The sequence below is a fragment of the Carcharodon carcharias genome, chromosome 17 (assembly GCF_017639515.1).
Source record: "Carcharodon carcharias isolate sCarCar2 chromosome 17, sCarCar2.pri, whole genome shotgun sequence".
NCBI classification, from domain to species: domain Eukaryota; kingdom Metazoa; phylum Chordata; class Chondrichthyes; order Lamniformes; family Lamnidae; genus Carcharodon; species Carcharodon carcharias.
Window position 1 is genome coordinate 81235785 of NC_054483.1, and position 12848 is coordinate 81248632.

General features: G+C 44.2%; 1 protein-coding gene across 11 annotated transcripts in view; it reads right to left on the reverse strand.

The window, feature by feature from the left end:
• LOC121290130 (C-terminal-binding protein 2) overlaps nt 1–12848 on the reverse strand; it is a 321857-nt gene that overhangs the window by 25316 nt on the left and 283693 nt on the right. For all 11 annotated transcript variants that reach the window (XM_041210341.1, XM_041210336.1, XM_041210337.1 and 8 more), the window contains one exon: nt 3820–4034. In XM_041210341.1, coding sequence (XP_041066275.1) covers nt 3820–4034 — 215 coding nt within the window. The remainder of the gene's footprint in view (nt 1–3819; nt 4035–12848) is intronic.

Sequence of the window (12848 nt, forward strand, 5' to 3'; positions counted from 1 at the left end):
TGGGAAGACCACCATCTGGAAGTTTCCCTCCAAGCCACTCATCATCCTGGCTTGGAAATATATTGATGGCCCTTCACTGTCACTGGGTCAAAATCCTGGAAATCCGTCCCTAACAGCTCGGTGGGTGTACTTACACAACAGGGACTGCAACGATTCAATGTGGCAGCTCACCATCACCTTCTCAAGGGCAGTTTCCCTGAAGGATCCCCTTGTCCCCACTTTTCATCCCACCAGCCTCTGCATTCAAAGGATATCTTCCACTATTTCTGCCAACTCCAGCATGGTTTCATCACCAAACACAGCTTCCCCTCACATCCCCCAAGAGCATTCCATAGAGACCATTCCCTCCATGACACCCTGGTCCACTCCTCCATCAGCCCAATGCCTTATAACCTTCCCACAGCACCTTCCCATCAATTGTTGAAGGTGTAACACCTGCCCCTTTACTTCCTCCCTCCTCACCATCCAAGGCGCCAAACACTCCTTTCAGGTGAAGCAGCGATTCACTTGCACCACATTCAATTTAGTCTCCTGTATTCGCTGCTCAAAATGTCATCTCCTCTACATTGGGGAGACTAAACGCTTTGTGAAACACCTTCGCTCAGTCGGCAAGCATGACCCCGACTTTCCTGTCACTTCCCATTTCAACACGCCATCTTGCTCTCATGTCCCACACGACCGTCTTTGGCCTGTTGTAATGTTCCAGTGAAGCCTAACACAAGCTGGAGGAACAGCACCTCACCTTCCGATTAAGCACTTTACAGCCTTCTGGACTTAACACTGAGTTCAACAACTTCAGACCTTGAATTCTGTGCTCCATTTTGATATTTTAAAAAAAGATTTCTGAACCCCCCTTCCCCCACAGGGCTATCGGTAATTTAAGTTTTGCTTCACAGACTGCTGACCATTGTTCTGCTATTAACACATCCTGTTCTCTTACTTTTATGCCACTATTAGCACCTTCTTTATTCTTTAACACTCTCATTAACATGCCCCTTGTCTTGTGTCCATGACATCTTTGTCAAATTTCTCCTGAGCTCCCATCTATCCCTGATCTTTTAGTTTTCTCCACCTGCTCCACGCCCCCACCCTCTCTTCAACAGTATAAATCCCATCACATTTCGACCTCTCTTCAGCTCTAAAGAGTCATGCAGACTTGAAACGTTAACTCTTGTTTATCACTCCACAGGTGCAGCCCAACCTGTTGAGTTTTTCCAGCATTTTCTGTGTTATTTCAGATTTCCAGTATACTCAGTATTTTGCTTTTATTATAGTGGAGAGTTTGTCCCCTGATTCCCATGGACTCGAGTCTTGTTAGGGCTTCTTGATGCTATACTTGGTCAAACACTGCCTTGATGTCAAGGGTGTTCACTTTCACCTCACCTCTGGAGTTCAGCTCTTTTGTCCATGTTTGAAGCAAGGATGTAATGAGGTCAAAAGCTAAGTGACCCTGGCGGAACCCAAACTGAGCGTCAGTGAGCAGGTTAATGCTAAGCAAGAGCCACTTGATAGCACTGTTGATGACTCTTTCCCTCATTTTACTGATGGCTGAGAATAGATTGATGGGGTGGTAATTGGCTGATTTGGATATGTCCTGCTTTTTGTGCACAGGACATACCTGGGCAATTATCCACATTGCTGGTTAGATGCCAGTGTTGTAGCTGTACTGGAACAGCTTGGCTAAGGGCACAGCTAGTTCTGGAGCACAAATCTTCAGTATTATTGCCAGAATATTGTCAGGGTCCATAGCCTTTGCCGTATCCAGTGCATTCAGACATTTCTTGATATCACATGGAGTGAATCAAATTGACTGAAGTCTGGCATCTGTGATGCTGGGCACCTCCGGAGGTGGCCAAGATAGATCATTCACTTAGCACTTTTGGCTGAGGATTGTTGCAAATGTTTCAGCCTTATCATTTGCACTGATGTGCTGAGCTCCCCCATCATTGCGGATGGGGATATTGGTGGAGCCTCTTCCTCCAGTGAGTTGTTTAATTGTCCACCACCATTCACGATTGGATGTGGCAGAACTGCAGGGCTTAGACTTGATCCATCGGTTGCAGGGACAGTTAGCTCTGTCAATCACATGCTGCTTATGCCGTTTGGCACGCAAGCAGACCTATATTGTAGCTTCACCAGGTTGACACTTCATTTTTAGGTACGCCTGGTGCTGCTCCTGGCATACCTGCCTGCACTCTTCATTGAACCAGAGTTGATCCCCTGGCTTGATGGTAATAGTACAGTGTGGGATATGCCAGGCTATGAGGTTACAGATTGTGGTTGTATACAATTCTGCTGCTGCTGGTGATGGCCCACAGCGCCTTATGGGTGCCAAGTCTCAAATTGCTCGATCAGTTCGAAATCAATCTCGTTTAGCATGGTGGTAGTGCCACACAACACGATGGAGGGTGACCTCAATGTGAAGGTAGACTTCATCTCCACGAGGACTGTGTGGTGGTCACTCCTATCAATACTGTTATGGACAGATGCATCTGCAACAGTCAGGTTGGTGAGGATGAGGTCAAGTATGTTTTTTCCTCTTGTTGGTTCCCTCACCACCTGCCGCAAACCCAGTCTAGCAGCTATGTCCTTTAAGACTCGGCCAGCTCAGTTAGTTGTGACGCTACTAAGCCACTCTTGGTGATGGACATTGAAGTCCCCCACCCAGAATACATTGAGAATCTTTGCCACCCTCAATGCTTCCTTCAAGTGGTGTTCAACATGGAGGAGCATTGATTCATCAGCTTGAGGGGGTGGGTGGCAGGGGGGAAAGTATGGTAGGTGGTAATCAGCAGGGGGATATACTTCACCCATGTTTGACCTTATGCCATGAGACTTCATGGGGTCCACAGTCGATGTTGAGGACTCCCAAGGCAACTCCCTCCCAACTATATACCACTCTGCCGCCACTTCTGCTGGGTCTTTCCTGCGGTGGGATAGGACATATCCAGGGATGGCGATGGTGGTGTCTGGCACATTATCTGTAAGGTATGATTCTGTGAGTATGAATATGTCAGGCTGTAGCTTGACTCATCTGTGAGACAGCTCTCCCAATTTTGGCACAAGCCCCCAGATGACCTCCTGCCCTGAGACGAAGCATCAGTCTGACAGCCTCCTGCATCAACAATGACCCAACTAAGTTTATAGACTTGTCATGTGTACAGTTATTGTCATGGCCTTCTTCATTACATTGGAGTACAGGTACCATGACACACCCACCAACATTCTGCCTGCTTGGGTGGATGTAAAGCGGTCCCAAGGCATTATGTTGAAGAAGAGCAAGGGCGATATGCCTGGTGTCCTGGCCAAAATTTGTCCTTCACCAAAATCACAAAAACAGATTATGTACTCATTATCATAATTCTTGCCTGTGAAAGTTTGTTGTGGGAAAATTGACTGCCATGTTCCCTAAATTATAACAGTGACTACACTGCAAAAGTACTTCACTGGCTGTAAAGTGCTTTGAGACAGCCAATGGTCATGAAAAGCACTATGTAAACAAAGTCTTTTTTTTAATATTGAGACTGCACAGCAAAGTAATTGTGAAACATTGGCACCAATATGCCCATCTGCATGGTCTGTGTTACACTCATTTTTCAGCCACTGATTGACGGAAAAGACCAGAGGCAGGACAAGGGATCATCAGTGCCATCAGTTTTAGCCATGGTCATTTTGTATATACGATAGGGGACGTTACTTTACCCCAACTGATACTGCATTAAATATCATTAATATATTTAAACTAGAAAAAAAATTTAAACACTCTAGGAACACTCAAATATATGTGCCAGCCTGCAGCTATGATATAAATAGCATTACCTGTTTGATGGTGAAGTCATTAATAAGATGGTGGTTGTGTTCATTCAGGTTGCAGTGCAATGACACACAGTCACTCTGGTACAACAGATCCTGCAGGGTATAAACTCGCTGAACGCCTAGAGATCTCTCAATACCATCAGGCAAATATGGATCATAAAATATTATATTAAACCCAAAGATTTTGGCTCGAACAGCAACAGCTTGGCCGACACGACCTGCAAAAGACCAGACGAGCATGGTTAGAGAGTTTGTATGACAGCAACATGAGCAACAGTATCAGCTGAAAATATCACTGATTGATGTAACCGAAGCAGCATTTCAGGACAAAATAAACAACAACGTACATTTATATAGCACCATTAACATGGTAAAAACATCCCAAGGCACTACATAGCAGGGCTATCAGATAATATCTTACACTGAGTCACATGAAGAGATATTAGGGTAGGTGATCAAAAGCTTGGTCAAAGTACTAAATTTTATGGAGAAATTTAAAGCATGATAAAGAGACAGAGAGCTTTTCGGAAGGGGTAATCAATTGTGTAGATACTCTTGTTCAAGTGTAAACTACCAGTTGTCCCAATCACACAATAAGTGCAGAAATGTCCATATTGTGGGAGAATTGCCAGCAACATGTTGGAATCTCAGATTCTCGCCTCGGAGAGCCAAGAGTGATTGCTGCTCTTAACTAATACTAAGAGTTCCTGCAGGGAGGGAACTCTGATATATTCCCAGCTACTTTGTCTTGATTAAGAACAGAAAATTGGTGAGCCTTCCAGTTATCTTGGCCAATCAATCAATGAAAGAATGGCATCAGCGAATTCTTGAAGATGCCTGCAGATTTCATTTATCTATGTGGCTAACACAGCATGACAGGAAAATGGGAACACAGAAAAAAATGAAAAGTTAAGTTAAAAAAAAAGTCTGAGAAATTGGATTCATTAGCACCCACATTTTGGTTGCTACATGTGCCCAAAGAATTCTAAAATGCCTGTGGCATGGCCATACACTGTGGGGCAATTCACACTATATGCCATATTGGTGAGGACATTTGCATGTGCAGTGAGCCCCTGACAGAAGTGTGCAGAGCAGGCAGGTCATGACGTAAATCAGAATGCACTGCTGACTTGACACTAGCGATACCTTTTTGGAGTTGAATGCTCCATTTATCGCCCTCTTGTACCTTGCTCGGCTGAACACATGTTCAGCAGGAAGGACCTCCCACCAGTGCTATTTAAAGGAATCGCCTACAACTTACAAGTTAGTTGCTGGTTGATATTTTTTGGCTGTTACAATCATTCTACCAGTATTTGGTGCTTTCTATCGTTGTTGCAAGTTGCAAAAGCCCACAAGGAGTGGAGTGGCAGGTGCTGAAAGACTTTTCGCTGATTCCAAGGTTTCTGACAAATCAATTTCTCCTAGACAAGGGTGCACTAGTAGGCACCGCCTTTAAAACATAACTATGAGAATGAACGGAGGCTGTGCAGAGCAGGACAAGCTGCTGGAAGAGTGAAGGCGAGGGGTGGGGGGGGGGGGGGGGTGGAGAAGGAATTTCACGGGGATGCCATATTTGCTCAGGGTGTTTAGCGAGCAATTTGCCTAGCTGAATCTCAGCAAGGAACATGTGTGAGAAGCCCTTACTAAAATCTGCTACTTGTTGCAGCCACAACTGCAACCTCGTCTCGGCATGAGCAGCAGCAGTCTGGGCTGGCTGCCAGGCAACACCAAGGACAGTGGCAGAGCGTTGGGGTGGGTAAACAAATTCTGTCTTCTCGAGAGGACAGCAGGCATGTGCTCAATAGAGCCAAATTCACTGCCCAGGGAGGCGTTTTTGTAATATGCTGCAGAATGGACCCTTTAAGCCCCTTTTGCACCTTGTAAACCACAGCCATGATGGCAGTTGTCTGAGATTTCACTGTAACGCTCAGATGTTGGATGGTTGCTACTTGTGCTGCAATGGAAACTGGAACTGGCAGTTGAAACTGGTGCTGCTATATGACTGGGTTTCAATATGTGCGCATGGAGTTGGTTGCCATTTCATTGCTGGAAAGGATGGGTTCCAAGTTCCCCTAAAATCCCTGTACCAAGTTGCAGCTGGACTCCTCCATGCTCCTTGATATTAACTTCAGGTTTCCCAATGCACCAAGCATTTTGTTGTGCCTACCCATCAATGTTCATCTGTACGCTGCCCCACTGAAGTCCTATTCTAAGTTCTTCAAGCGGAATCATGTGCAACCTCATCCTCCAGTGAACTGGCACCTACACTACCCTTGCCCCTACTCTGGCTGCGCTTATGTCCAATGTTTCACTATGTGAAGATTCCATCTTTAATTTATCCTCTAAATTTTGTCATATTGTCATATCTGAATGAGTGACAGCGAGTGTAAAATCAAATGACAGTGATATGTGTTGACCACTCCTGTCTTGTTGGTAATCCTCCATTGCTTGGCTGGGCTGCATCTCCAGGGTACTTGAAAGGAGAAAGGTCAAGAATAGGGTTATGGCAGGGGGAGGTGGGAAATGCAGAAGGTGCATGCTTACACCATTTTCAGCTTGTAAATCACAACAGGGTGTCAGGTGAGGGCTAGTGGGATGTGAGGAGGAGGATTAGGTATTAGGTCGCCATCTTCAATTACTTTTGCCTCCGTCGCTGGCCGCGGCCTCAGTGGGAGGGGGGGATGAGGGTCTCAATACTGAATGGTATCATCCCTTCCAGGGGAATTAAGACATGCAGAAACGCTTGACCCCCTCTGATTAGTTTCTGCTACCTCTAGCTGTGCACTATCTTGTCTTTAAGAGAATGGTAAGTGCATCAGTGAGTGTCCTGCAAGCTGTTTGGCTTATATGGCTGTCATGGTCAAATAACTGGTAGTGTATGCATGCTGTAGAATGTGAGTGTGAGATTTGCAGCAATGCTAAATGTGTGAGGGTGCAATTATGCATATGAATATCAGTTATGAGTCCTGATTAGTAGGAATTGTTGGTAGGTGAGTAATAGTCTGTGGTGATTTGGCAATGTGTGAGGTTAGTGGTACAGTCGATAGAATATGACATTTGAAGATGAATTCAGCAACCATGACCACACATTTGAGGTCATTGAACCTCTTGTGGCACTGTATCAAGGTCCTCCAGGCTTGGCGCCTGGCACTAACCTCGGGTGACATCTCCTGCTGTCTTTTCAATGTTTCTCGGGAGGGCTCCTGGCCTCCTGTGATTACAGAACATCTCTCCTTCTTTCCACCTCCTTCACCAAGACCTCCAGTGCATTGTTGAAGCTCACTCGCTCTCAGGTTGTACTATTCTTTGCTTTTTTGCAGTTCCAGGTCCAGATGCTGCCAACACCTGCTCTAGCCACCATGCAACTCCTCTTAAGAGTTGCAGGCTAGCTTTGAGCAATGTTAGCAAGTTACGATTTAGGGCCCCCTGCTGATAGGTGCAGCCAATGAGAAAACTGATTTGTTCTCGTTGCATGCTGAAGTCATTGTACTGAGCGGAGAGCAAGAAGTTGGCATGATTTCTATATTATATCCAATAGGCGTGGGTTAATATCTCATCACAAAACCCATACCTTTTCTTTTGGAGGCTATCCAATTTAGCCCACTATATCTTTTGCTAAATCAATATTTGAAAATAAAATAATTTTAAGATGAAAAGATTATAAGGTAGGACGCTTCTCAATAGTTGCTGGACAGAATGTTCATCTACAGGCAGTTATGCTTGGTTCATTAAACATTAAATGAAAGTATAAGAATTTTATCATACTGCAACTCAGCTTTTTCACCTAACAATGAAAGGCATGAATTTAGCCAAAGAATATAGCTCTATAAGCTGCAGTGCACATCCTTCTGGTCTGAGTCATGTACATAATGTACAAAGACAAACCTTTGAAAATATAAAACATTTCAAATGTAGCTGGCATTCAGGTGACCTGGTTTGCCGCTCTGGCCCACAGCTATCATCTTACAGCTGCAATCCTGCACTGTGCTTTCATGTTACAATACAAAACCTCAAAATCCAATGCTAAGTCTTAATTTGAGTCACCATAAGCCTCAAGAGACATTGCCCATTTAATGCCAGCATTTCAAGGTCACATTTTAAGATTATAATTTAGGTGTGACCACTTCATAACAGGGGATAGGGATGAACGATGCACTAAAAGGTTTCAATCCATTACTTGCATCATATTCCCAACAAATAGGTCGGTACTGACAACATTTTATCTTGCCTCACAAGAATATTTTGCCAATTTCACAAAAGAAGTTGTTGACAATAATATCATTTGTAACTTGTTGTCATGGTAGTTTCTGGTTAAATGGATTTTTAAATTGGGCATGACTAGGACAACTGTCACGGTTAGAGCTGAGGGCCCTGACTCATATTTAATGAAGAGTTTCTGATAAAGAAGAACAGCTGCAGTGTAATCACTAGGTCATTAGACACAATGTCATTCTACTCAATATCCCAGTGACCCAGCTACCAACTACCGTTTAAAGACTTGTACGTGTTTCCTTACAAAACTATACAGTCTAAATATAAACTTTGTTTTAGCATCAGCTATTTATAGGTTTTCTTAGAGTGACAAGTGCTTAAATGTGCAATTTAACATTTTTGAAAATGGAAAACTACATAATTTACTTCGCAACTTTTTAAAAGACATTGCAGTGTAGTTTTTCCTTAATGCCAGTGGTAACCTGTTCACTTCAAATGGGATTTGAATGAGCATTGCAGGAGGTCTTGTTGCGCAGTGGGTAGCGTCCCTGTCTCTGAGCCAGGAGCTCTAGGTTCAAGTCCCACCTCAGGACTTGATAGTCAAAGAAGGTGCATTCATAGTTCGGCAAGGCAAGTTGATGATCAACCTGCAAATCCTTCCAACATGCCAAAGGCAGGCGTTAAGAGTGGGAGAGATTCCTGGTCAACCATGTGATAGAAAGAAAGTTGCAGACTCTATGACAACATGCATGTAAAAGTGCATGTTGCCACAGTAATTTGGACTTACTGAGTGATCTGTAACATTGCACTACCAGCATTCAAGTAACATTGATCACAAAATCCAGGGTTTTAGAGTTTAAGTGGAGGCTGGTACTCCAGACTGGCCACTGTAATTATTGCTACATGTGATTTTAATCCTCCTCTTCTCCTGAAGATGGTGACTCTTCGCTGTGAAATAGATTTAATGTAAGCCAATTATTTTTCAGTACCATGATGACCATATATGAACCCATTCAGCAAATGATGGCAGGCAATTTGACCTTGCTGATCGTCACAACAGAGTTCTACATGATCTTCATCTGACGTGTATAGACTTGTACATCAAACAGGATCAGGAAACTTGACTGACATTTACCTCCTCGCATGTAGCTGGTTTTAATAAGGGATTATAACTTTCATATCGATTGGAATAAATAGACCAGCACATGTCAGAAAGAAAGTGAATTTCTTCAGTGTATCCTGGAAAATTTTCTGAATTTTACCAGCCCACTGGGGTGGTCTGGGAGGAGGGGGGAGGGCCTGTGAAATGGCAAGGGAAGGTGGGAGTAGGAATGGAATGCCCATTATCTTCCCCACTGCCAGGTCATCTTGCCAGTAGCAAGGAATGTGATGGATGGCCCTACTGCCAAGAGAAACATTAAGGGCCACTTCCTGGTGCCGCTGGCATTTTACCAGCAGTGGGTGGGCCCTCTGCCACTCGGGAAAACTGCCAGGTAAGTCCGTCCAGCCTCCCAACGGGCTTGGGGGCCAACAGTCCCCTAGTAGCAATTGCTGCCCACGCAGACATGGCGCTGCCTGCCCTCACCAACCCCCGCCACCACCCTTGCCAGGGCCTGCCTGACTGGCCCCACCATACCCAGACCCTACTTACCTGGTTGAGAGGGTGCCACATTCCATGGGGTTCTCTTTTTCCAGGTGTAGCCCTAGCAGCAGCCAGCACTCCCTTGGCATTGCCGAGCTGTCGGCCCTCCAACTGGCCATCACCTCCTGGGAGTGGACTGCAGTCTTTAATAGGGATGAAAGCCCCAGCAGAAAACAATTAGTTGTCTGCTGCCTATAAAATGTGGCCCTCGGCCTTACAGAGCACCAAAATGGAGTTGCCCCACACCCTCCCCCTGCCTGGGCCTGTCAGCAGGAGCCCCACCCTGAGAACAAAATTCCTGCTATCATGTCCTAGAGCCAAACAAAGGGGCAGGCCATTTAATAAGTAGCTAACAGGCTAACAATGTGTGAACATTTATCTAATCCTGATCATAATATGACCAAGATCGACGTCATTCTTGAAAGAGCGAGACCCAAAACAGCCAATACAGCTGGGATTTTCAGCTTATCAGAGAGAGCCAGAACAAATTCTTAAGGGATTGGTAAAACCTGATTGAATTTTTTGAACAGATGACTATAGTAGTGGAAGGGGAATGTCTCTGGATGTTATTTAAATGGACTTCAAGAAGACATTTGATAACATCCCTCAGGAGATTGTTAGCTAAAGTTGAATTCCATGGAACTAAGGCAAATTACTGTCCTGGCTAGGAAATTGGCTGAGCAGCAAGAGACAATGGGATAATGTCCAACTGACAGAATGTAACTGACTAATGGTGTCTTTCAAGGATCTGTGTTGGGGCGTCAATTATTCGTCATATTTATTAATGGCTTAAGATGATGGGATAGAAAACCTCATATTCAAGTTTGTTGATGACACAAAGAGAGGCAGCATTGTAAGCTGTGCGAAAGAAAACAACATTATTATGAGATATTGATCAATTAAGAGAATGGGCAAAACTGTGGCAAGTGGATTCTCAGGGAGGCAAATATGAGTTCATTCACTTTGATTCTAAAAAGGATGGAACAGGGTACTTTCTGAATGGCGGAAATAGGAGAGCCAAAGAGACTTGTGGGTCTAGGAACCTAGCTCATTAAAATGTCACGAGCAGAGAAGGAAAATAATTGAAAAGGCTAATGGAATACTGGCCATTTTACCTAGAGAAGTAGAAGTCATGCTTCAGCCATACAAAACCCTGGTTTGACCATACCTGGATGACCGTGAGCAATTCTGGGCGCTACACCTTAAAAAGAACATACTTGACTTAGAGAGAGTGAAACATGGGTTTTCCAGAACAATACCTAGTCTCCATGGGTTAAATTATGAGGAAAGATTACACAAACTGGGGTTATATTCCCTGGAATTTAGATGGTTGAGGGGTGATTTAATCAAGTTTTCCAAGATCTTAAGAGGAATAGATAGGGCTTATAGAGAGAAATTATTTCAGCTGTGTGGGTAGTCTAGGACTAGTGGGCATAGTCTAAAAATTAAAACCAGATCTTTCTACACTGCTACATGGAAAGGGTGGTAGGTTTGAAACTCTCTTCCACAAATGGCAATTGTTGCTCGTTCAGTTGTTGATTTTAAAACTGAGATTGAAAGATTTTTGTTAATCAAAGGTATCAAGGGGTATGAGCATATGAAGTAAGAGGAGTAGGCTATTCAGCCCCTTGAGCCTGCTTCGCCATTCAATAAGATCATGGCTGATCTGTTTGTGTTTTGAATTCCACATTCCCATCTATCTCCATTAACCACTGATTCCCTTGCCTAACAAGAATCGACCTACCTCTGTCTTAAAAATATTCAATGACCCAGCATCCACTGCCTTCTGAGACAGAGAGCTCCAAAGTGGCACAACCCTCAGAGAAAAAAATTCTCCTCATCTCTGTCCTAAAAGGGCAACCCTAATTTTAAAAGTGTCCCCTAGTTTTGGATTCACCTACAAGAGGAAACATCCTTTCTAAGTCCACCTTGTCAATACCATTCAGGGTCTTATATACTTCAATCAAATCTTCCCTCACTCATCCAAACACCCAGCCTGTCTAACCTTTCCTCATAAGACAACACAGTCATTCCAGGTATCAATCTAGTAAACCTCTTCTGAACTGCCTCCAACACATTTACATCCTTCCTTAAATAAGGAGACCAAAACTGCACACAATATTTGAGATGTAGTCTCACCAATGCCCTGTATAACTGAAGCAAAACATCCTTACTTTTTTATGTTCAAGTCCTCCATAATAAAGGATAAAATTACATTAGCCTTCTTAATTACTTGCGGCATCTGCACACTAACTTCGCTGCACCTGCACACTAACTTCTTGTCGCTCATGCACTAGAACACCTAGGTCCCTCTGCACCTCGGAATTCTGCAGCCATTTTCTGTTTAAGTAATACTCTGCTTTTTTATTCTTCCTGCCAAAGTGAATAACTTCACATTTTCCTACATTATACTCCGCCTGACAGATTTTTGCCTACTCACTCAACAACCTATCTATATCCACCTGCAACCTCCTTATTTTCTCTTCACAACACACTTTCCTACTTATCTTTGTGTCACCTACGAATTAAGCTAACATGCCTTCACTCAGAATCTCAGAGTGCAGAAGAGGCCCTTTGGTCCATAGTCTGCACTGGCACATGAGAAACACCTGACCTACCTACCTAATCCCATTTACCAGCACTTGGCCCATAACCTTGAATGTTATGACGTGCTCATCCAGGTACTTTTTAAAGGATGTGAGGCAACCCGCCTCCACGACCCTCCCAGGCAGCGCCTTCCAGGCTGTCACCACCTTCCGGGTAAAAAAGTTTTTCCTCACATCCCCCCTAAACCTCCTGCCCCTCACCTTGAACTTGTGTCCCCTTGTGACTGACCCTTCAACTAAGGGGAATGGCTGCTCCCTATCCACCCTGTCCATGCACCTCATAATCTTGTACACCTCGATCCGGTCGACCCTCAGTCTTCTCTGCTCCAATGAAAACAACCCAAGTCTATTCAACCATTCTTCATAACTTAAATGTCTCATCCCAGGAAACATCCCGGTGAATCTCCTTTGCACCCCCTGCAGTGCAATCACATCCTTCTTATAACGTGGCGACCAGAACTGCACACAGTACTCCAGCTGTGGCCTCATCAAGGTTCTATACAACTCCAACATGACCTCTCTACTTTTGTAATCTATGCCTCAATTGATAAAGGCAAGTGTCCCATAAGCCT